Source organism: Garra rufa, chromosome 15 (genome assembly GCF_049309525.1).
Source record: "Garra rufa chromosome 15, GarRuf1.0, whole genome shotgun sequence".
Lineage (NCBI taxonomy): Eukaryota > Metazoa > Chordata > Actinopteri > Cypriniformes > Cyprinidae > Garra > Garra rufa.
In genome coordinates, this window is record NC_133375.1 from 26,052,051 (window position 1) to 26,075,800 (window position 23,750).

Genomic DNA, 23,750 nt, shown 5'->3' on the forward strand with positions numbered 1-23,750 from the left:
TCCATCCACCTTATTTTTCCCGTAAGAGCAAGCGCGGCCATTTGTAAATATTATGGGTCTAGTCTCATCCGCGTCCAGCTTTTAACTGTACAAAACAGCTCGTTTTGCTGCTTGATATTGCATATTTGTGCGTTTTACCATGTTAGTTTAATGTGTTATCTTAATTATGAACAACGTAGAGCAAACTGTTTTACTGTTTACTGCACGTTCTTCACGGCTAATGAAACGGAAGTCTAGCCATAAGCTTACTTCCACGTTGGTGGATATCTTGAGCGGATTGTTTTCGGTGTGATGGTGACATTTTCTCTACTAGAGTCTTTGAAACAAGCACAAAAGACAGCATCATAATAAAATACCCCAAATCTTTTCCTCCCTTCTTAGAAGCCCAAAGCGCTGCAGCTGTGTTTTCTCGTTGCTAATAAAAACTCTAATTAGAGCTTCTCTATGTATGTTATGAAAGTGTCTCATTGTAAAACTCATGTGCTTCAATATCCCTAGCCTTGCTGTTGTAAATGAGGCTAAGAAATGCTTAATTTCGATAAAGAAGTAATGCTACAGAATATTTTTTATAGATCCAGATGTCTAGAAGAAGAAGGGGTGGGATAGTTGCGTTCAAAGGCTAGTAGGGCTCAAGAAAATGTCCTCCCCCACAATGCACCACTATAATTGAAGTCAGCGGCTTGCAAAGTGGTCTGGTGTCAAATCAGCGTGAAAGTAACACAATAAAATACATCAGCATAGCTTATATTTAAGACCTTTTCTCACATGGACTGGCCTCATAACTAGGTTATGAATGCTAATCATAAACAATCTTCACATATATAGTGAGACATCAGGCCGTCTTCAACCTGTTCTACATTTTCCTTTGATAGGGAACACTTAAAGGGAAAATTCACCCAAAATAAAAAAATCTGTCATTAATTGTGGTACTCCTGATAATGGTGGAGAACATGACTTGGGGGAGAAGAATTGTTGAATAAAGCTGTTATTTTTGTTTTCTTTGCGCACAAAAAGTATTCTCGTAAAATTAAAGTTGAACCACTGATGACACATGGACTGTTTTACCGATGTCCTTACAACGTTTTGGTTTCTGGGAACATTTCAGTTACATTGCTGTCTATGCAGAGTCAGAAAGTTCTTGGATTTGATCAAAAGTATCTTAATTTGTGTTCCGTATTAGCAAAGGTCTTTCAGGTTTGGAACAACATGAGGGTAATTAATGACAGAATTTGTTAAACAGATTGACAGAATCTATTAAACATACCTAGTGTAAAGCAAGCCTGGCAGGACTTGAACCCACAATCTCCTGCTTTAGAGGTTGATGCCTTCTCCATTAGGCTACTGGGCCTTTACGCAACTTGTTTACAAAATGGCTTTGCACAAAAGCTTTCCCACAAAATGGCTTTCTGATTTAAAAATGTCCAAGATTCTCCAGATACTATAAAAATGACAGATTGCAAAGAGTGGAAACATTTCATCTTTATATTTGTTTACAAACATCATTCAGAATTTAATAAATAAACTCATTCAATCTCACATAAAAATCTTTAGTTGTTATAATATTTCAATTGTGAATTGGTTATATTAATAATATTCTGTATATTTACACTAATAAAGTAAAATTGTTGGGGAAGGGAGCAAACGCTGGGGATTACATAGAGATGTGATGAGAGACATGTTCACATCTGCAATGTGTGCTCATTTATTTTTAGAAAATGTTCAGACATTTTTTTAGTTTTACTGAATGAGACCTTTGAGTAGGATGCAGCATCCTCCTTCTGAATAGATCACTGTTTCTGTGGCTATTTTATGGGTATTGTGATCAGTAAAAGGAATCTGACTAAAGTGGTTAGGCATATCAACAATATTTCAAAAGCAACCACATGTATAAAACTGGAATAAAAAATGAAAACAACCAATTAAATAACAATAATAACAAAATACAAAATTAAACAACTTTTCCAAAAAAGACATTGTTTTTGTTTTACTGCCCTAAAAAAGTGTCCTTGAAATTCCAGCCAGGCTCTGTGCAATTTGTTTCTCAGGCCTGGTTTCACAGACAGGGTTTAGACTAAACCAGGATTAGGCCATAGTTAATTTAGGACATTTAAGTAATTTTTATAAACATGCTTAGAAAAAAAAAAAAAAAAACAATACTGGTGTGCATCTTGAGACAAAACAAAGACACTGATATATTTAAAGAACAGTGCAAGTTTCTTTAAGTTGAAACAGCTCATTTCAATCTAGGACTAGGCTTAAGCCTTGTCTGTGAAACCGGGGGTCAGTGTGCTTTTTGTTTCAATATACGTTAAAATGTAACTTTAAGGTGGAAGTGGAGTCAACACCATATTCAAAGACGATTAAGTAATATTGGAAGACTGGAAAAAATACATATGAATACACAAAATGCAAGACAAACCTGGAAGGTTAAAAGTTTACATACACCTAGCAGAATCTGCAAAATGTTAATTATTTTACCAAAATAAGAGGGATCCTACAAAATGCATGTTATTTTTTATTTGGTACTGACCTGGATAAGATATTTTACATTGAAGACATTTACATATAGTCCACAAGAGAAAATAGTAATTTATAAAATTTATAAAAATGACCCTGTTCAAAAGTTTACACACATTGTTACCTGAATGATCCACAGCTGTGTTTTTTTTAGTGATAGTTGTTCACAACTTTTTCACGCATCTTTTCACACTGATGACAATTGAGGGACTCATATTCAACTATTACAGAAGGTTCAAACACTCACTGATGCCCCAGACGAAAACACAATGCATTAAGAGCCGGGGGGTGAAAACTTTTTGAATTTAAAGATCAGGAAAAATTTAACTTATTTTGCCTTTTGGGAAACATGTAAGTATCGTCGGTAGCTTCTGACGGTTAGTACTAAATGAAAAAAAAAAAAGATATTTAGGCAAAATTAGAAAAATGTGCACATCTTTGTTCTGTTCAAAAATAATTAATGCCAAATTCTTAATTTAATTTTGGTTGATGCATTGTTTTTTTCCTTCTGAAGCATCAGTGAGCGTTTGAACCTTCTGTAATAGTTGCATATGAGTCCCTCAGTTATCCTCAGTGTGAAAAGATGGATCTCAAAATCATACAGTCATTGTTTGCAAGGGTACAAATACACAAAAATGCTGAAAAAATAAAGAATTTTGTGGGACCAGAAGGATTTTTCTGAAGAACAATTTTTCAGGACAAACAAGGGACTCATGAACAACTATCACTAAACAACAAAATAAAAAAAAAACAGCTGTGGATCATTCAAGTAACAACACAGTATTAAGAATCAAGCTTATGTAAACTGGGTTATTTTCTCTTGTGGACTATATGTAAACCTCTTCTATGTGAAATAACTTATTCAGGTCAGTACCAAATAAAAACGTCATGCATTTGGGTAAATTTTGATAAAATAATTAACATTTTGCAGATTGTATGTAAACCCCAATTGTAAGTGTTAATATTTCAATTATTTATTAATAATATTCCTAAATAATTTATTTGAATAATTTAAAATACTGTATATATTTTAGGTAGGAGAATCCTTCTGTAAATTATGTTTAAAAATAAACAGACATAAACCAGAATGATGGAGTAAAAACACATTTACATATATAAAATGTTTACCGAGATAAGCGGTTTATAAAACGAGTCCTTTCAAAGATGCTGCCATGTTGACAGGGTAAACTGGAGCTGGTCTGTGTAAGAACTAGTCACAATATTTCAGAGCAAAACCTCACCAGAGTCTTTTTGTGACTCAGAGCAGCATGAACAATGTGATTGGTCAGTCAGGAATCTGTTGCTCCACCCACTGATGTCCTCATTGTCTCTTTTAATGTTATTCAAAAAGATGTAACACAAGTCATCTCATCAGCTAGTTCTTCTTCCTCATGGCTCCTGATAGGCTCCTCATCACTGTATGTGGGTCCCATATCTGTGTGGTTAATGAAGCCTTGGCTTTCCCCAGAGCCCCCACGATTAAGGAGATCACTTGCAGCACTTTCCATTTCATCTATAGTCATGTGACAGGCATCTGCAATCTCACGCTTGGCAAAGGCTACAAATTTTGGGTCCTTAGCATATAACCCCAAACCTTCAGAGATCAAGACCTGAGGACGACAAAAAACGAAAGATCTGGAGTGACTGAGAGTGATGAAACATGTCATACATCATTTATTCATAATTTATACATGCATATAACTTATCAAAAATTAAGTTTTAATATATTTACAATAGGAAATGTGCTAAATATCTTCATGGAACATGATCTTTACTATTACTTTACTACTAGCTATTGTGACAAATATACAGTCAAGCCCGAAATTATTCATACCCCTGGCAAATTCTGACTTAAAGTTATATTTATTCAACCAGCAAGGTTTTTTTGGACCGGAAATGACACAGGCTTCTCCCAAAAGATAATAAAACGATGTACAAGAGGCATCATTGTGGAAAAAAATGTTACTCATCTTTTATTTACATTTGAACAAAAAGTGGCATGTCCAAAATTATTCATACTCTTCTCAATAATCAATAGAAAAGCCTTTTTTTGGCTATTACAGAAATCAAAGGCTTCCTATAATTGCTGACCACCTTTTTGCATGTCTCCACTGGTATTTTTGCCCATTCATCTTTAGCAATGAGCTCCAACTCTTTCAGGTTGAAGGGTTTCCTTGCCATCACCCTGATCTTTAGCTCCCTCCACAAATTCTCAATTGGATTTAAGTCAGGACTCTGGCTGGGCCACTGCAAAACGTTAATGTTTTTGTCTGCTAACCAGTTCTTCACCACTTTTGCTGTGTTTTGGGTCGTTGTCGTGCTGAAATATTCACTGGTGCCCAAGGCCAAGTTTCTCTGTAGACTGCCTGATGTTGTTGTTGTTGAGAATTTTGATGTATTGCTCCTTTTTCATGGTGCCGTTTACTGTGATTAGGTTCCCTGGTCCACTGGCTAAAAAAACACCCCCAAAACATTAGGTTCCCACCACCATGTTTGACAGTGGGGATGGTGTTCTTAGGGTTGAAGGCTTCACCTTTTTTTTTTTACGCCAAATGAAGGCTACATCATTGTGGCCAAACAATTCAATGTTTGTTTCATCTGACCATAAAACAGAACACCAGAAGTCTTCTTCTTTGTCCAGACGAGCATTTGCAAAGGCCAAGCAGGCTTTTGTGTGCCTTATCTGGAAAAGTGGTGCCCTCTTTGGTCTGCGTCTGTGGAACCCAGCGGTGTGCAGTGTCCGTTGGATGGTCCTTAGCCATGACCGTCCACAAACCAACAGCAGAGAGCTTCTGTTTTCACCTGTTGAGTTGATTAAAACAGCTGTTGCCAATGAATCAGGGTAATTAGGATACTTTAGAACAGCTTGGACTATTTGGAATGGTATAGAACTTTGGATTTTCCCATAGACTGTGACAGTTTGCAAAGGGTATGAATAATTTTGGACATGCCACTTTTTGCTCAAATGTAAATAAAAGCTGAGAAATATTTTTTTTTCCACAGTGATGCCTCTTGTACATCTTCTTATTATCTTTTGGGAGAAGCCTGTGTCATTTCCGGTCCAAAAAACTTGCTGGTTGAATAAAAGTAACTTTAAGTCAGAATTTGCCAGGGGTATGAATATTTTCAGGCTTGAGACATTACGTACTTTAATTTGCTACTTAAGACCTGTTTTGTGGTCCAGGGTCACATACATATTACAGTTCAATCATAGAATCCTAAAAAAATGATTACCAACTGTTTTCACTACTGATAATAATAAGAAATGTTTCTTGAGCATCATTTCAGCATATTAGAATGACTTCTGATGGATCATGTGACTGGAAAAATGTTATCAAATTAAATTATATTATACATACTATGAAGAGCTCCTATGTTTGCTTAGATGTTATTAAGCTACTGTTTCTGTAATATTCCCTTGATGTTGCTTTAATGTTGTTTTAGTTGTAACATGTTATAATGTTACTCCAATATTGATGAAGTCAAGCTGTAATGTGTCTGTAATGTTATTTTGTTATTATTGCAATGTTGCTCTCATGTTCTAGTGTTTCTCAGTTCATACCGCTTCAACTAGACTGTCAGCGCTGCCTCTCTTCTCGCTGTAGTGAGGACTGAGTTGGGTGGGGACTCTGAGGGTAGTGTAGGCTCTGTATGGTTGCCCCCCTCCACCCGTAGAGGGTCCGGAGTACCATCCCGAACTGGGATGCCGAACCGATGCAGGCACTCCGACGGCACCAGCCTTTTTGTCCCAGATGCCCACACTTCCAGCCCCTCCTGCTCCCTCTTCTTCTACCAGGATAAGAGGAGCGTAGAGGAGACGACCCCGTCGAGGGCCGGTATTTGCCCAGGAGGCTGTTGAACCCGTGGATGATCTTGCACTGCTGCGACGAGAATCGTAGCTGCCGTATCCCTAAAAGAAAGAACTCACTTTCATAATGTTGTGACTTGTTAATATTCAAGGGAGTCACTTCAGTTATAAAAAGCAGTTGACAATCTGGAACTGTGAAGTGTGTGAAGATAAGGTGTTTCTTCAAGTCCTGTGGATGTTTGGAAAATAAAATCCTTTTAGAACATTTTCAAGCTTGTTTAATTTGCCTGCTAAGACTAATTTCACAAGTAACATTTTATGCATCCTAAATACCTATAAATAATTTTTTTTTACATGAACATATCTCACATGTGGTCACATATTTTCACAACAATTTAGCCCCTAATTAACTTTTCTCAAAATGTGTTTAGAGAGCAGGCAACAGTGTTAGTAAAGCACATATTTGAGATTGTAATACATAATATACAAAAAATATTTTCACACAATTTATGATAAGATTTCACTATTTGTTTGTTTTCATACTTATTAATGTCGCCATGAAATAAAAAAAAAAATTTGGCTTTTAGTTTGCATATGTTCAGCCTTAAAGTTATCTAAAATTCACATTTACAAGATATAAGCATTCAAGACTTACAGTTTCTAACTTACACCAATATTCAGCTTCTCATTAAACTTTATGTATAATCAAATGCTCTCTAGAATCCCCTCCCTGTATACTATAAATAGACACTAAAGTTGCAGCTGAAATCAGGGAATGATTTAGTCAGTGTAAATATGCTTTCCTTTGAACCGATGCAGCACACGCACTCTGCTCCAGTCCAGAGACACAACAGTACGGAGCGCATCATATGCGCGAGTCTGCGCAGACCACAAAACGTATCAGACCCATTTGAATTCTACACAGAATGCTATATTTTATAGTGATATGGATGAGATTGTGGCTGTCATACGCTTTCAAATGCAACTTTACTAAGCTCAGCGGCTCTGGTCCAAGCGCTGAAATCAACTAAACGCTATTAACTATTTTTAAAAAGGGGGTGGGACTTATTGATATGCCATGCCCAGTTTTCCTGTTTCAGTTGAAGATACATCAACACATGGAATAACACTACGTGTTTCAAAGCACACCAGTGGACCTTTAAAATAATTATTATATAAAACATATTTCAACAGAAAGTCTAGGTCTAGGAAAAGAGTAAAACTATGAAATCAAATGCATGTGAAAAGCAGAAAAAGATTTAATGTGATCTTCATTTTACAAACAGGCATTTGTTGTATGTAATTTATTTTAATGTTTTCAATTCACCTTACTCAGTGAATAATACATAAATAAATCTAAAAAATAAAATCCATGTGTGTACTTTACGACGGTGTTTTAGTGCGTTAAAATAAAAAAATCTAAGATTATGAGATTAAAGTTGTAATATTTCGAGAATAAAGTAGAAATTACAAGACAAAAAATAAAAATATTACGATAATAAAGTCAACATTACGAGAAAAGTCAAAATATTCGACAATAAAGTCAAAATGATTTGAGAATGAAGTCAAAATTACGCGTTATTTACGCGTTAAGTTATTTATAATTATTTCGTAGCAATTACGAGGATAAGAGATTGGGAGCACCAGGAGATATTCCAAAGTGTCAACTTTCGAAATCTGTCAGTTTTATAGTGAAATTCAAACTATTTTTCTATTACAATAATGTGTCTTTTCAGCTCTTCAATGTGGCATGACAGATTTCTGTATTCACCTCAGTTTAAATGCCATGTGAATCAGTCATCTTTCCGATTCGCGGATGCGGAATATTATTTCCAAGCATACTGTCCCTGCTAGTATAACACATGGTATGATTTCTGCTAATAATCCCACATATATTCAAATATATGGTCTGGTCTCTTCTCCCAGTGCTCCCAATCCAGGCATTTGCATGCGCAGGCTATACTCTCAAAATATTTTATTCTCGTAATTTTTACTTTATTCTTGAAACATTTTGAATTTATTCTCGAAACATTTTGATTTTATTCACATAATTTCGACTATATATATAAAAAAAACTGACTTCATTCTCGAAACATTCCACTTTATTCTCGTAATGTTGACCTTCTCTAAACATTTTGAGTTTATTTTTGAAACATTTATAACTTTATTCTCATAATTTCTCTTTATTCTTCTTAGACTTATGCATTTTATGAACTGCAAAATTAGAGAAGATGTAAAATCAAAAACAACACATTATTTGATAGTGTGTCATGGACAAAAAATGATATATTGTAACATTACCTGTGAACGTGCTCTGCAGGGTGGGGAGTTCTGATGGTACGTTCCTGGGATGGGCAGATCATCGCTGCTACCTTGCCTTCTTAAACACTGTATGTTAAATGAAGCCTTTCTCCCTAAGAAATAGACAAAAAGACAATGGTACTTAAAAAAGACAATGGCACTCTTAAATGTGCATCGAAGACTGCCACAAAAGAGAAGAAATTGTTGAATAAAGTCAATTTTTTTTGTTTTCTTATCACACAAAAAGTATTTTAATAGCTTCATGAAATATATTCATGAAAAATAGCTTCAGTTGAACCACTGATGTCACATGGACTATTTTAACAATGTCCTTACTACCTTTCTGGGCTTTGAACGTGGTAGTTGCGTTGCTGTCTATACAGTGTCAAAAATATCTTAATTTGTGTTCTGAAGATGGACAAAGGTCTTAAATGTTTGGAACGAAATGATTGTGAGTAATTAATGACAGAATTTTATTTTTTAGGTGAACTATCCCTTTAAATAAATAAATCACAATTGATGATTTTACCAGTAGGTGTTGCTGGCAGCAGACGTCTCCGCGCTGTCCTCCTGCCGTCACCACAACTGTTTCCATAATGATTACCGTAGACAGGGTGTCTCATAGAGTGTCCATCATACATGTCTCTATGTCCCAGGAACATTGTGCTGTCCTCTGGATAACCATGCCTGAGGACGAAAACGGTTTTGTGGATTAAAATCCATAAAATGAATCAGCATCCAAAAGGCACAGGAAAGACTTTATGAGTACCTTTCTCTAGAGATGACGCTCTCGCTGTCCTCGTCTTTTCCATAGAAGCGTTGCTCTCCAGGGTATTCGCCGCCTTCTTCTCTCCGAGATAGCGGAGAAGAGAATCTGTCCCTGGAGTCCCTCCTGAGGGAGAAAAGAGGAAAGGCAGTCAGCAGGAGACTGAGAGAACAGCAGACAGGAACAGAGAAGGGTAATGGGTGGGGCTGCAGACTGCGCTAAATGCTTACCTTGGGTATTTGTAGTATGATGATCTATAAAACAAACAATAAATAAATTACATAAATAATATGAGGTATAATATTAATAAATATAGTACAAACAGCTAGATTTACCTCCTGGGCAGTTGGTCAATCATTCCATTCTTGTGTTGGTAATGAATAGAGGAACGCACACTTTCTCTTCTCCTGAAGTTCTCATTCTCCAGAGTGCCGTTCCCATTTGGTGTTTTTGCAAAGGAGCTTCTACGTCCCAGTCCTCCATTCAAGATGCCATCTCCTGAGACAGGAACAGGAGCACCGCTGGGAGTAGTGGCCAAAGAGGAGCGCCGACTTTTGCTTGAGGGCTCAGTGTGACCTGCATAGCCATTTTCGTTCTAAGAGAGAAAAAAATACATAATTTTTTATCTTTGATAATAATAACAAATGTTTCTTGGGCACTAAATCAGCATATTAGAATGATTTCTGATGGATCATGTGACACTGAAGACTATGTAAGAATTTGTGTGTTGTTAAACCTATAAAAAAAGACAGAGGCCTGGTGGCCTGATGGATAAGGCATCAGCCTCCGGAGCTGGGGATTGTGGGTTCAAGTCACACCTGGGTCATGAGCCTTTTAATGTTGTTAACAATATGAAGACTCACAGCACTTTAAAAGTGTGCTGCCAAAATGATTGTGCCTTTGAGCACAAATTACTCAACTTATCCTACAGGTGGTGCACTTTAACTAAGGAAAGCAACTATTAGCAATCATGTACACTATGATAGATGTGTAAACAAATTACACAGCTAGATTTACTGTATGATGAATGACTAATAATGTAACCAACCAACCAACCACAACATCTACACCCACACCACAAAATCCTAAACTTCCATTCATTACCTGATATCTGCTCCTGCCTGGTACTCAAATTACCATCTGTCTCAATAGACCAAGTGCCTCATTACTCTGAATGATGATCTAAGCCTTCTGTCTCTATTTGGATACAATGGACTATTTTCTATTCAGCCAATTTATAGGTTGAATTCAGTGTGCTTCAAATAAACGACTGAAAAACAGCAATTAAATTTTCAGAAAATGTTCTCCGAAACAATACTGATGGTTTAAGTGATGAGCACCTTATACTGAGCATCATCCTCTTCTTGCTCCTCCTCCAGACCCTCCTCTTCCTCCTCCAGATCTTCGTTCAAGGCCAGTCTCATTTCTGGCCCCAGGTCCTGCAGAGTTCGCAGCCCCGCCTGACACAGATGCACACGGAAAGAGACAAGTACCACAGTATATATGCAGCTCACCAAATCACCAAAAACACAGAGGAAAATACATTTATGTAAACCAGGGGTGCCCAAACTTGGTCCTGGAGGGCCAATGTCCTGCAGAGTTTTAGCTCCAACCCCAATTAGACACACCTGAACCAGCTAATCAAGCTCTTACTAGGCATACTAGAAACTTCTCGGAAGGTGTGTTGAGGCAAATTGCCTCTAAACTCTGCAGGACAACGGCCCTCCAGGACCGAGTTTGGGCACCCCTGATGTAAACAATTCAGAAACCGCTAAATGTTGGTCCAGCAGTTTACCAGGTAAGGTTTTAGGTGTAAAGGTTGGTTTAAATGTAGGAGAGGCCCAGTGGCCTAATGGATAAGGCATCAGCTTTTGGAGCTGAAGATTGTGGGTTTGAGTCCCCCCTTGGTTGCAAGCCATAAAACTTGGGTGGCTATGGAAAATATAGTTAAAACTTCAATCCTTTTTAAAGGCTTGAGACTGCAAACATAACAATTATAATTCTAAACCAAGTAGGACTGCGATTACAGAGCTGTTGAATTCATGGTTTATGCTTAGTATTACTGACTGAGACTACATAGACAAAGCTAAAAGTAGGCCCAGAGGCCTAACACCTATGGTATCAGCCTCTGGAGCTGGGGATTGTGGGTTCAAGTCCCACCTAGGTTGCAAACCTAAAAATTTGTGTTTCCACCAAAAAATTGCTTTTATCAGCCACTTGGGTCAACCTATCAAAGAAAACATGACTGTTAGAATATTGAAGCGAGTCTTGTTTGATGAATTTGTTGAGATCATATGAGAAGGACTGAGGCTGTAAACATAATGATTGGTCAGTTAAACCAAGCAGGTCTAGAAGAGAAAATCAAAATACTGTTGTATTGCTTGTACTTACTATTACTGAGACTAAATATAAAGGTCACCAAAAGGCCCAGTGGCCTAATGGATAAGGCATCAGCCTCCGGAGCTGGGGATTGTGGGTTCGAGTCCCACCTGGGTCACAAACAATAAACCTTATGTGGCATCAGAAAATTTAAGCAAAAGCTGCAGTCTCGCTTTATGAAATTACAAAGAACACATGAGAAGGGCTGAGGCTGTAAACATAATGATTGATCATTTAAAACAAAGCAGGATGTTAAGTTAGCATGGCTTATATTTACTGTTACTGAGACTAAATATCAAAGCTGTAAGAAGGCCTGGTGGCCTAATGGATAAGGCATCAGCCTCTAGAACTGGGGATTGTGGGTTCGTAGTCCCACATGGGTCGCAAACATAAAAACTTATGTGGTGTCAGAAAATTTAAGCAAAAACTGCAGTACCGCTTGATGAAATTGCAAAGATCATATGAGAAGGACTGAGGCTGTAAATATAATGTTTGGTTGTTTAAAACCAAGCAGGATGTTACGTTATCATCGCTTACATTTACTGTTACTGAGAATAAATATCAACAGTGTAAGAAGGCCCAGTGGCCTAATGGATAAGGCATCAGCCTCTAGAGCTGGGGATTGTGGGTTCGTAGTCCCACATGGGTCGCAAACATAAAAACTTATGTGGTGTCAGAAAATGTAAGCAAAAACTGCAGTACCGCTTGATGAAATTGCAAAGATCATATGAGAAGGACTGAGGCTGTAAACATAATGTTTGGCTGTTTAAAACCAAGCAGGATATTACGTTATCATCGCTTACATTTACTGTTACTGAGAATAAATATCAACAGTGTAAGAGGGCCCAGTGGCCTAATGGATAAGGCATCAGCCTCCGGAGCTGGGGATTGTGGGTTCAAGTCCCACCTGGGTCGCAAACAACAAAACTTATGTTGTGTCAGAAAATTTAAGCAAAAACTGCAGTACCACTTGATGAAATTGCAAAGATCATATGAGAAGGACTGAGGCTGTAAACATAACGATTGATCATTTAAAGCCAAGTTGGTTGTTATGATATCATGGCTTATATTTACTGTTACTGAGAATAAATGTCAACAGTGTAAGAAGGCCCAGTGGCCTAATGGATAAGGCATCAGCCTCTGGAGCTTGGGATTGTGGGTTCGAGCCCCACCTGGGTCGCAAACCTTAAATTTGTGTAGCTAAGGAAAATTTATAGAAAAATTGATATCATAAAAATTAAGCTGTCTGTTAAAAGAAGTTGAAAAAAGTTCTGATGAATTATGCTAATCATCTTAGATGGACTGAGGTTGTGAAGAAAACAACTGACAGTTTAAAATCAAGTAGGGCTAAAAGAGAAAATCACAATACTGTTGTTTTCATGGTTTATATTTAGATTTATTGACTGAGACTACATGGCTAAGGCTAAAATAAGATCCAGTGGCCTAATGGATAATGCATCAGCCTCTGAAGCTGGGGATTGTGGGTTCAAGTCCCACCTGGGTCATGAGAAATAGTTTGCTTGTCTGGTATGGAATGTGCATTGCAAAATGTTTACTCTAAGATTGGCAGATTGTGAAAACAGCAATCTGTAATAATGATGAAATGCATGCAGCATGGACACAAACCCACACATATAACCTCAACCTACCAATGACAGCACACCCACAGAGAATAATAATACGAGACCGTGTAAGGTGATACCTGGCATGAAGACAGCCAGGATCACAGTTCTATAGTGAAAGCTTTTGTTAGTTTAGTCTGCTGCAGTGGATCACCTCTCAATGTGGGATTTGTACAATCCCATTAAATGATTGTCAAGTCATTTGTCTTTGTGATTTAATTTTGTGCACTGCAGGACATTTCGCATATAATGTGTGATTTAGCAAATTAAATACTATGATTGTGTCCAGGTATATTAGAAATGACTCTACAGAAAAAAAAAGCAGAAGCTGGGATAGAGATCTACCTGTAGAGCTGAAGGGTTATCATTTTCGGAATCGCTCAGACCCACTTGCTCTTTCCTTTTCCGGAACTTCCTGAAATAGTCCTGGATCAAGAATGTGGCATAGAATTTACCCACAGTCACTTCCTCCTCTGTAAAAGAGCCAACATAGAATGTTGCAAATAAAACAGCATTGACAGCTGAGGATGTCTTTTAAATCCCAATTAAATATGAATTGAGGCAGAAAACTGATTACAAAAATATTAAATTATAAAGATAATACATATTTTATTTAATACTACATTTAATTTGTCAGTATAAATACTCATACATATGTTTTCACACGCACAACATATACAGTATGCCGTTTCCAGAAATATTGGATATTAATATTCACTGTATGAAATGTCACCTACAAAAATGTACATTTTCATATATATAGGTCATTATATTTAATAAATTAACTTTCGTTTTATAGACCATGATGAAAGAACATTTCATTCCCTGCAAAATGGCAGAATAATTTACTGTTTTCAAAAGGAAGATTTACAAGACAGATACCTTATACTGATTACCTAAATTATCCATTCTCGTATATTTTTTTGACGTGTGATAATTTTGCTATTAAGTAAATTCCACTTTCTTGTCATTCCGATTAAAATTCCAAATTCTGTTGACTATATAAACTTCAATTAAAAATCACACTTGTGAATTAAAAAGGAGCCAATTATTACATTTTAAATGATGCAAAACCCTAGTGCATTGTGGTAATTTTACTGATTTGAAGAACTAGCTAAATGTAATCCAGAAAGAACTCACCAGCAGGGGGTGGAATAACCTCATCCAATATTTTGGGTTTCATTCTCTTCCAGATCTTCTTAATGATGATTCTCAACTCTTCATTCTCTTGATCAGGGTTCCCTGAGAACAACACATTACAGCAACATCAGCTTACACACAGAGTCTTATTCATTCTCAAAAATCTTTACTGTATATTATTATTCTGTATTATAACCTATATAGTTGTATGTAGTTGAATTCAGTGACGTTTCATTTGAAAAAAACAAAAACAAAAAACAGATGACAATGTAAAGAAGGGCTCCAGTACTCATATGCAAAGTACACCTTGATATGAATCATCTGTAGTTCAAACAGAGAGGTAAAGCAGATGAGTATGCAGAGGGTATGTGTGTTTGTGTGTACACTCATACTGACCCTCAGTTTTAATTTTCAAAGCAGTTCTGACCAGGGCAAACAGGGTGGCGTTGAAGGTCACCGTACCATCACTGTTCAGGGGCATATTCATGGCAACCAACCTCTGACAAAAAGTTAAAGAGATGGTAAGAGAGAAAGGATAGGGGGAAAAAACAAACCAGTTTTAGGTTTTCTGTGTGTCTGTACCTTGCAGGCCACACGATGAGGACAAAGCTTCCCAAATCCAAGTGGTGGCTGGATTCTTCTGAGCAAAGCCACTACATCCAAATGCTTTATACGACCCCTGGAAAAAAAACACACACGTTTAATTAGACTTGAAGCACTTTTTTGTTTAAATAAAAAAGCATTAGTTAGAGACTGATAATCTTACTTGGCTTCAGGGTCATACTCTGACCAGATTCTTTTAAACTCATCCAGATGATGTGGTCCGAGAATTGACCAGTCACGGGTCAGATAGTCAAAATTGTCCATAATGACAGCAACAAACAAATTGATAATCTGAAAAAAGCACAACAGTTGCATTTCACTATGCAAATCACACTGAAAACATTTCAGCAAAAAAACATATATACATGTACAATATATATTTTTAGTTTTTAATAAAAGCTGGGAAACTATACAGCCACAATGTGACTGCATGACAAATGCTATCAAGGAAAAGTTATGAAGAATAGAGATAATTGAATAATCAATAACATTTACCAGGAAGGCGCAGAGCATAAAGAAACTGATAAAGTAGACAATGGCAAAGTTGCTGCCGCAGGTGAATTCTTCCCCGGGCTCAGAGTCTGACTCTGGGTCACAACGCTTTCCTGGAAGACTGGCTAACATGATCTCCTGCCATGCTTCACCCGTTGCACACCTGCACATAAAGAGAGCAAATACATTACATTTATGCATTTGGCAAATGTTTTTTTTTTTCCAAAACAATATGCATTGCATGCAAGGTATACATTTTATATCAGTTCATGCATTTCCTAGAAACCAAATCCATGAACTTGATGTTGGTAGCTCTACTGTTCTGTGAGCAACACCTGAAAAGTAGCAGCACAGCCTGCTGAAAAGTCTGAAAATTGTTGTTCCTGTTGATTTGTGTGTGGTCCTGCATAGCGATCTTTCCAAATGTCTGATAAATAGAGCAATTGATTAGTTGTTGATAAAAAACAGTCTGTTTGTTTAAAAAACAATATATATAGTATAGACAAAAATGTAAAAAAATAAATAAAAGAAAATAATAATTAAAAAATAACATATACATTTTCCCAGTCTTCAATTACCTGCATTCCAATCACAGCATAGATGAAGAAGATCATAGCGATCAGAAGAGCAACATATGGCAGGGCCTGAGGGACAACAGCAACAGTTAGACTAGAACATTTGCTCAAAATATGAAGGATGTTTTAGTACTCATTTTCTTCTGACCTGGAGTGATTTCACAAAAGTCCAGAGCAGGGTACGAATGCCCTCACCCTTGCTGAGCAACTTCACCAATCGCATTACACGAAACAGGCGGAAGAAAGTAATGGATACACGAGAGCTGTCCTCTGAGCTCTAAGGAGAAAGAACAGAGAAAAACAACTTAAAATTAATAATGTGCCCTACAGAAAACTATGGAAGCCCTTTTTCATCACTGAATTAAAACAGTTATTTGTGACTTTTTATCTTACAATTCTGACTTTTTTTCAGTTATAAAGTCAGAAATGTGAGATATAAACTCATAATTCTGAGAAATTAAGTCAGAATTAAGTGAATTTTTTATTTTGTATTTACATACATATAAAACTCAAAATCGCAAGTTATAAAGTCAGAATTGTAAGACACACTCACACTTTTGAGAAATAAACTTACAATTCTAAAAAAATAAACTCGCAATTCTGAGTAATAAACTAACAATTCTAAGAAATTAAGTCTGAATTGTGATATAAAATCTGATTTTGCAATTGCGAATTTTTTTCTCGCAATTGTGAGTTTACATCTTGCAATTTTGACTTTGTCAGAAGTCAGAATTATCTGATATAATTACATGATATAAACTCGAAATCGCGAGTTATAAAGTCAAAAATCTGAGACAAACTCGCAATTCTGAGACATAAACTTGCAATTCTAAGAAATAATCTGAGAAATCTTACAATTCTGACTTTATAAATTTTTTATCAAAAATGCAAGTTTATATCTCAGAATTATACATTTATTTTATTGAGTTGATGTCGCAATTCTGACTTTATAGCATGCAATTGAGTTATTGAGTCAATTGTGAAATATAAATTCGCAATTATGAAAACATATCTTTCTTTTTAACCCCTCAAAGTTGGACTTTAGTTGGACAATTGAGTTTGTATGTCACAATTCTGAGAAAAAAGTAAGAAATAAGCAAACACATCAGATCTGCAAGATATAAACTCGCATTGCAAGAAAAAGTTAGAATTGGAAGACACAAATCATATCTCATAGTTTATATCTCACAGTTCTGAGAAATTTTTATTTTTCATTCAGTGGCAGAAACAGGCTTCCATAACATACAATGTGATTCTGATACAATAAATATTAGTAAGCTAATGTCTGAATTAAACACAAATATCATCATAATTAGAATCTAAGACTCAAATTCTACAACTTTATAACAATTACCACTGAATTTACCTTGAACTGCAAAATATGCAACAAAGAGTAATCTGTGCTAGTTTAGCCTATATTATAGAACCGTATCTGTTTCAGTGCTGTTGGTTGCATAAGGAAAAACTTACACTGAACTCTGTAACCACAATGTCCACCACACTTCCCACCACAATCAGAGCATCAAAGGAATTCCATGCGTCGATAAAGTAATGCTGCGGAATGGAAAAAACTATTACAACTCAACCGAATATTAAGAACAACACACTTGAAAAATTCAAGCAAACACACATCACATCTGCAAGTAAAAGGACTGACCCTGAGTCTGAGAGCCATCAGTTTAATGATCATCTCCACAGTGAAAAGGCCGGTGAAAACCATATTGAGGATGTCCATCACGTGACTAAAAAGTTTTGACTGGTCATAATGCTGTAAAAGAATCCAGAAAGAGTGTGATTCTACTTTCGGCGTTTAACTCAGTATCAGCCTCAAATTTTGGTCTTTTTCTACTTAATGGAACTATATGTTTAGATTTATGTCAACTTATAGAGGCCTTCTTCAAATGTATCAGCGCAACTGACTTCTCTCTCAAATCTTACATTTTATCACTGGCCTCAAGGTTTATGTTGGATTTTAAGTATGCTTATATAAGCTCAGATTCACAATACCAAAAATAGACTAAAATGTCTTTGTCTGTGGTTCTACATGCTGATTATACAGCTTTTGTAAGACTTGTCAGACTCAGCTGTTTACCTGCACAGCCAGAGTAACGGTGTTGAGGAGAATCAGCACAAACATGATGTACTCAAACCCTGTGGAGTTGATTATAGACCAGAACTTGTACTGCACTGGGTTTTTGGGGATGTACAGCTTCAGCGGCTGGGCCTTTAGGGCATATTCCACACATTGTCTCTGTAAGTAACAAAAAGAAGCAGACGTAATGTGAGAAAATACACAATGGAGTGCAGTAGCGCACAACTCAACTCGAATGTGCTGTTATTCAAGATGAAATCATATATACTTATTCTTAATAAGTTTCAGTTCTTATTATGAACAATTTATCTGTGCATATTTTTCAAAAGAAGAGGTAAAATTGGTTGTGAACTTGTAAAATGTTCAATACTGGAAAATATTCTTTAAAATGGCCTTTAGTCCAACCTGATTTTTGTCCAGCTCACAGTTCTTGAACTCAGCCTCTCCTTGCTCACGAAAAGTGATGATGACAAAACCCACAAAGATATTCATCATGAAGAAGGCAATGATAATGATGTAGATGATGAAGAATATAGATATCTCCACACGGTAGTTGTAAATAGGGCCGTGATTCTCTGCATTGGCATCGATGGCTTTGTAGAGCAGCCTGAACGAGGAAAAAAAAAACAGGATGTGGAGCATACTGTGTAAACATGGTCATGTTGACCTTCAGTGACATATGGAGGACGATGTCAGAGGAGCAGACTCACGCTGGCCAGCCCTCAAAAGTGGAGACCGTAAACAGGGCCATCATTCCCATCAGCACATTATCGAAGTTGAAGTCGCTGTTGATCCAGATCCTCTCTCTCACCATTGGATGACTCACATCTCCATCTTTATACACCACAAATGTGCCCCTGTGTCACACAAACACACGGATGTACACATAAACCACAAACACTCATGACACATAAGCACACATGCTGCCCAAAGGCACACACATGTGGTTAATGTAAGAACAGAATTAAACCATAATGAAATATGACATACTTGCACTGATCTGGTGTGTTTTTAGCTTCATCTGTGCAACGATAAAATTTGCCCTATAAAATACAACAGTAGTAATGTATAAAAAAAAGTACATTAGTACACATTAGTATACATGCTAATGTTAAACTTGTGAGAGCACACAATGTATAGAGTTATTTTGTGTTTGTGTGTGTGTTTTACCTTGAAAAGCTGAACACCGATGCAGGCAAACATGAACTGAAGTAGAGTGGTGACGATCATGATGTTCCCGATGGTCCTTATAGCCACAAACACACACTGTACCACATGCTACACACACACACACACACACACACACACACACACACACACACACACACACACACACACAGAGAGAAAATTAATTTCCACAATAACAATGACAGAGAGACACTCTGTGAATATGAATTACACTATCGTTCAAAAGTATGGGGTCAGTAAGATTGTTGTTTTAATTAAATTAATACTTTTATTTAGCAAGGACGTATTAAAGGGATAGTTCGCCCAAAAATGAAAATTCTGTCAATTATTACTACAACCTTACCCTCACATTGTTCCAGACCTGTAAGACCTTCGTTCATCTTTGGAACACAAATTAACATATTTTTGATGAAGTGCAAAAGCTTTCTGACCCTGGATAGACAGCAATGCATCGACCAGGTTCAAGGTCCAGAAAGGTAGTAAAGACATTAGTGGTTCAACCGTAAAATACTTTTTGTGTGCAAAGAAAACAAAAATAACAACTTTAGCTAACAATTTCCTCTCTTCTGTGTCAGTCTTTGCCGTGCGTTCACAAGAGTACCACAATGCACAAAAAGTATTATCATAGCTAATAAAATTAAGCTTGAAGCATGGTTGAACACAGTGGCGGAGCTACAATTTTTTACATGGGGTGGCCAGGGGGTGGCCACTGCTATTTCAGGGGGTCCACACATGGACACGCACTGTACTCATAAAGTTGAAATAATAAATTAAGGAATTCTAAAGTTTTATTTGCAATGACTATGCTGAGTTCATTTACAAAAACATTAACATTAAGAAAAAACAACCAAAAAAAAAAAAAAAATGCAATTAGACATAGCAGACATCAAACAGACCTGGATTTGAAAAGAAAAACAAAAACACAGTTTTAGTCATCAGTTACAAACTTATCCTAGGTATGTTTAAAACAACATAATTCTGCGGTTCTGATGAGAACTGACAAAACGTTTCACAAATTCATCCATGTTGAGGGAGCGTGCCCTCCTTGACTCAACACTGAGAATCCCTAGGTGACTTAACCTGTCATCAGACATTGTTGTCCTAAGGTGGGTTTTAATAAGTTTTAACGCAGAGAAGCTTCTCTCGAAAGTTGCACTGCTCACTGGTGTAACAAGAAAAATTGTACAAAGTCGAAATAACATTGTTAATTAAATATAATAACTTACATACAGGCCACTAAATTAACTTTTTTACTTGTGCTCTCAACTTCAAAAAGTTAGGAGCGCCATAAAAAATGTAGGAGCACCCAATTTCTTTTTTAGTAATGCACTGATATTGATTCTTCATGGTTCTTCATTTTTGGAGAGAAGTGGCTTCTTTGCTGCCCTTCTTGACACCAGGCCATCTTCCAAAAGTCTTGGCCTCACTGTGCGTGCAGATGCGCTCACACCTGCCTGCTGCCATTCCTGAGCAAGCTCTGCACTGGTGGCACTCCGATCCCGCAGCTGAATCCTCTTTAGGAGACGATCCTGGCGCTTGCTGGACTTTCTTGGACGCTCTGAAGCCTTCTTAACAATGCAGTGGAAAGTTTTTTTGGGGATTAAGTTAATTTTCATGGCAAAGAAGGACTATGCAATTGATCTGTTCACTCTTCATAACATTCTGGAGTATATGCAAATTGCTATTATAAAAACTTAAGCAGCAACTTTTCCAATTTCCAATATTTATGTAATTCTCAAAACTTTTGCGCATGCGCGTTTTACTTTTGGTTTCGTTTTAACGATGAAGCGAAACTCGGCAGTGCTGAGAATGCATTCTACAATACAAGAGATTACTTTAACAAAAGTGGGAGGACACAAACGGGATTTTGAAAAACGTGTCCCCAGTGAAAATTATGCCCCTGCGTGAGTGCAACTCTGTCGCTGAGTTATCATCAAAATGCTTCCAAATATTTTGAGGTTGCACAGATTAAATTTTAGGAGCATATGCGACAAAAACGGTTGAAATTTTGAGCCCTGTACATATATGGTAGTGCATGTAATACTAGCACAGATGAAGTATAGCATTAACGGTCCAAAGTGCGAATTGATCTCTCTAATCTCATCGAGTTAACTGATGTTGTCGGCGCCTCGTTCACTTACACAATGGATAATAAACGTTACTCAGCAAACAAACCTTATAATAAACTATAAAACGTATTTCAAATATAATGTTTTATTATTCGTTGTACCTTGAAACCATGTTCATGTCTTTGGCTCGTCTTGATTTGAAAATGGCTTAAGCAGCTTTGCCGGCAAAATTCTAAAACTTCTTTAGACAAATGAGATGTCAATCAGCATCAGCTACTGCCAGCAGCAAATAAGATTTTGGGGTGGCACCCGGGGTGGCCAATTGGATGTCAGGGGTGTCCAGTGCCACCCCGGACACCCCTCTGGCTCCACCACTGTTTAAACATGGTAGTTGTACTGTTGTATGCAGGGTCAAAAAGCTCTTGGATTTCATCAAAAATATCTTTATTTGTGTTCCGAAGATGAACAAAGGTCTTATGGGTTTGGAACATGACCTACCTAATGACGGTAGGTAATTAATAACAGAATTTTAATTTTTGGGTAAACTATCATGCTAATTTTATCGAAAATGACATTAATATTACAAAATACTTATTTTTCAAACAAGTTTTGAACTTTCTATTTATCAAAAAATGGATGAATTATGAAGAATCACGTGACACTAAAGACTGGGGTGATGCTTATTTTAAACTGTAATATTACAACATTAATGTTTTTACTGTATTTTTGATCAAATAAATGCAGTCTAAGTGAACATAAAGAACTTCTTTCACGAACATAAAAAATACAGAGCCCAAACTTTTGCATGTCCTAAAGATTAGAGAATGCAAATATGAAGAAAAATGAGGTTTTTCAGGCAAAGAAAAGGAAAGATGTAAGTTATAATTGAGAGAAATATTGTCATAATTGGCAGATTCCATACATACATGCCTTTAAAACTTTTTTCCAGTAACTACATGTCTAGCTATAGCACAGACACAAAAACACCAAAATCTGTACCTTGAGTCCTTTGGCTCTGTTGATCGCTCGAAGAGGCCTCAGAACTCTAAGCACCCTTAGGATCTTCACTACAGAGATGGCACTCGAACTAAGAGAGAGAGAAAAGCAAGAGAGGTTTGACTTTGTACCTGTGGACTCAAAAATATCTCAAGAAAAGCACAGACTGATCTTCACTGCTTCTTCAGTGTTTCTTAACAGTGTGATTTATATGGTTTCATAAGCAGTCAAGTCATATATTACCAATTTCACATCATTTCACTTTTTTCAAACAATTATGCACCAAAGTATATAGTATATAACATCTAAATGAATAGTTGAAAACATTTGGGCATGAGATTTTTATTTATAAAATTATGCATTTATTTATTTATTTATTTATTTTCACATTTGCATTGCAATCAAAGTAGAATATGGACACCATCTTCATTTACCCACTAGAGGGCGATGCATACACTTACATACACTGATCTATACATCTGATATGTCACAGATTCACACAAATTATGAACAGGGATGTTTTGATATCTATGAGTGTAGAGGACTTACTGTAAGAAGAAGGAGACTAGAGACACACTGACCACCAAAAGATCCAATAAATTAAACCAGTTTCTACAGAAGGAACCTTGATGGAGGAAAGCGCCATGCACTGTCATCTACAGAGAGAAAAATGATAGGAAATTTGTTAAAATGGGATGACATTTTAGTGTAGGTGTTTACAAAAATATTTGATTGATTGATCTGTACCTTCAGTAAGATCTCCACAGTGAATATAGAAGTGAAAGCATAATCAGCATAACCCAACACCTGCAGAGAGAAAAAAATCAGTTCCCCTGATATGAAAAATTATTTTGTTCACTGGTACGAATGATGTATGGTGACAGATTTGTGTATATGTGATTTAGACAAGTAGGACACGTTCCTGGAGCATCCATTGTTGTTTAAGATTCAATCTGAGCCCTCACTATGTCTTCCTAAACCTTTAGGGAAATAGTAGGCTGATAACCATGTTGTTCAAGCCCCTGACCTCAGTTCTGTCCCTAAACCTCAATTCTGATTGGTTGATCCCAATGTTGTTCCAGGACTAGCACAGCTGCTGATCCAAAAACATGTCCTACTTAGGTAAATCATGTTAAGCTATATGTTTATGTGTGCTTGTGTGCGTGTGTTTTGACGTTTAGCTGATTGAAGGATGGCCTTCC

General features: G+C 36.7%; 1 protein-coding gene and 4 non-coding genes across 5 annotated transcripts in view; 4 read left to right on the forward strand and 1 right to left on the reverse strand.

The window, feature by feature from the left end:
- Positions 1-1,472: 1,472 nt before the first annotated feature.
- The window catches only part of cacna1fb (calcium channel, voltage-dependent, L type, alpha 1F subunit), an 80,186-nt gene continuing 57,908 nt past the window's right edge, over positions 1,473-23,750 (reverse strand). Inside the window, exons 23-49 of the mRNA XM_073818804.1 lie at positions 23,296-23,355; positions 23,098-23,204; positions 22,552-22,639; positions 19,466-19,573; positions 19,286-19,338; positions 19,006-19,152; positions 18,701-18,902; positions 18,296-18,454; positions 17,861-17,971; positions 17,674-17,757; positions 16,352-16,480; positions 16,207-16,272; positions 15,964-16,055; positions 15,632-15,791; positions 15,300-15,427; positions 15,116-15,212; positions 14,930-15,032; positions 14,534-14,635; positions 13,739-13,866; positions 10,733-10,852; positions 9,728-9,987; positions 9,623-9,646; positions 9,396-9,518; positions 9,156-9,313; positions 8,627-8,739; positions 6,080-6,427; positions 1,473-4,127 (exon numbers count right to left, since the gene is read on the reverse strand). Of these exons, the coding sequence (XP_073674905.1) occupies positions 3,861-4,127; positions 6,080-6,427; positions 8,627-8,739; positions 9,156-9,313; positions 9,396-9,518; positions 9,623-9,646; positions 9,728-9,987; positions 10,733-10,852; positions 13,739-13,866; positions 14,534-14,635; positions 14,930-15,032; positions 15,116-15,212; positions 15,300-15,427; positions 15,632-15,791; positions 15,964-16,055; positions 16,207-16,272; positions 16,352-16,480; positions 17,674-17,757; positions 17,861-17,971; positions 18,296-18,454; positions 18,701-18,902; positions 19,006-19,152; positions 19,286-19,338; positions 19,466-19,573; positions 22,552-22,639; positions 23,098-23,204; positions 23,296-23,355 (3,537 nt within the window). The 3' untranslated portion in view covers positions 1,473-3,860. The remainder of the gene's footprint in view (positions 4,128-6,079; positions 6,428-8,626; positions 8,740-9,155; positions 9,314-9,395; positions 9,519-9,622; positions 9,647-9,727; positions 9,988-10,732; positions 10,853-13,738; positions 13,867-14,533; positions 14,636-14,929; positions 15,033-15,115; positions 15,213-15,299; positions 15,428-15,631; positions 15,792-15,963; positions 16,056-16,206; positions 16,273-16,351; positions 16,481-17,673; positions 17,758-17,860; positions 17,972-18,295; positions 18,455-18,700; positions 18,903-19,005; positions 19,153-19,285; positions 19,339-19,465; positions 19,574-22,551; positions 22,640-23,097; positions 23,205-23,295; positions 23,356-23,750) is intronic.
- On the forward strand, positions 11,817-11,889 carry trnar-ccg (transfer RNA arginine (anticodon CCG)). The gene has a single exon. It is a non-coding gene; the product is annotated as a tRNA-Arg (tRNA).
- On the forward strand, positions 12,614-12,686 carry trnar-ccg (transfer RNA arginine (anticodon CCG)). The gene has a single exon. It is a non-coding gene; the product is annotated as a tRNA-Arg (tRNA).
- trnaq-cug (transfer RNA glutamine (anticodon CUG)) lies at positions 12,879-12,951 on the forward strand. The gene has a single exon. It is a non-coding gene; the product is annotated as a tRNA-Gln (tRNA).
- trnaq-cug (transfer RNA glutamine (anticodon CUG)) lies at positions 13,204-13,276 on the forward strand. The gene has a single exon. It is a non-coding gene; the product is annotated as a tRNA-Gln (tRNA).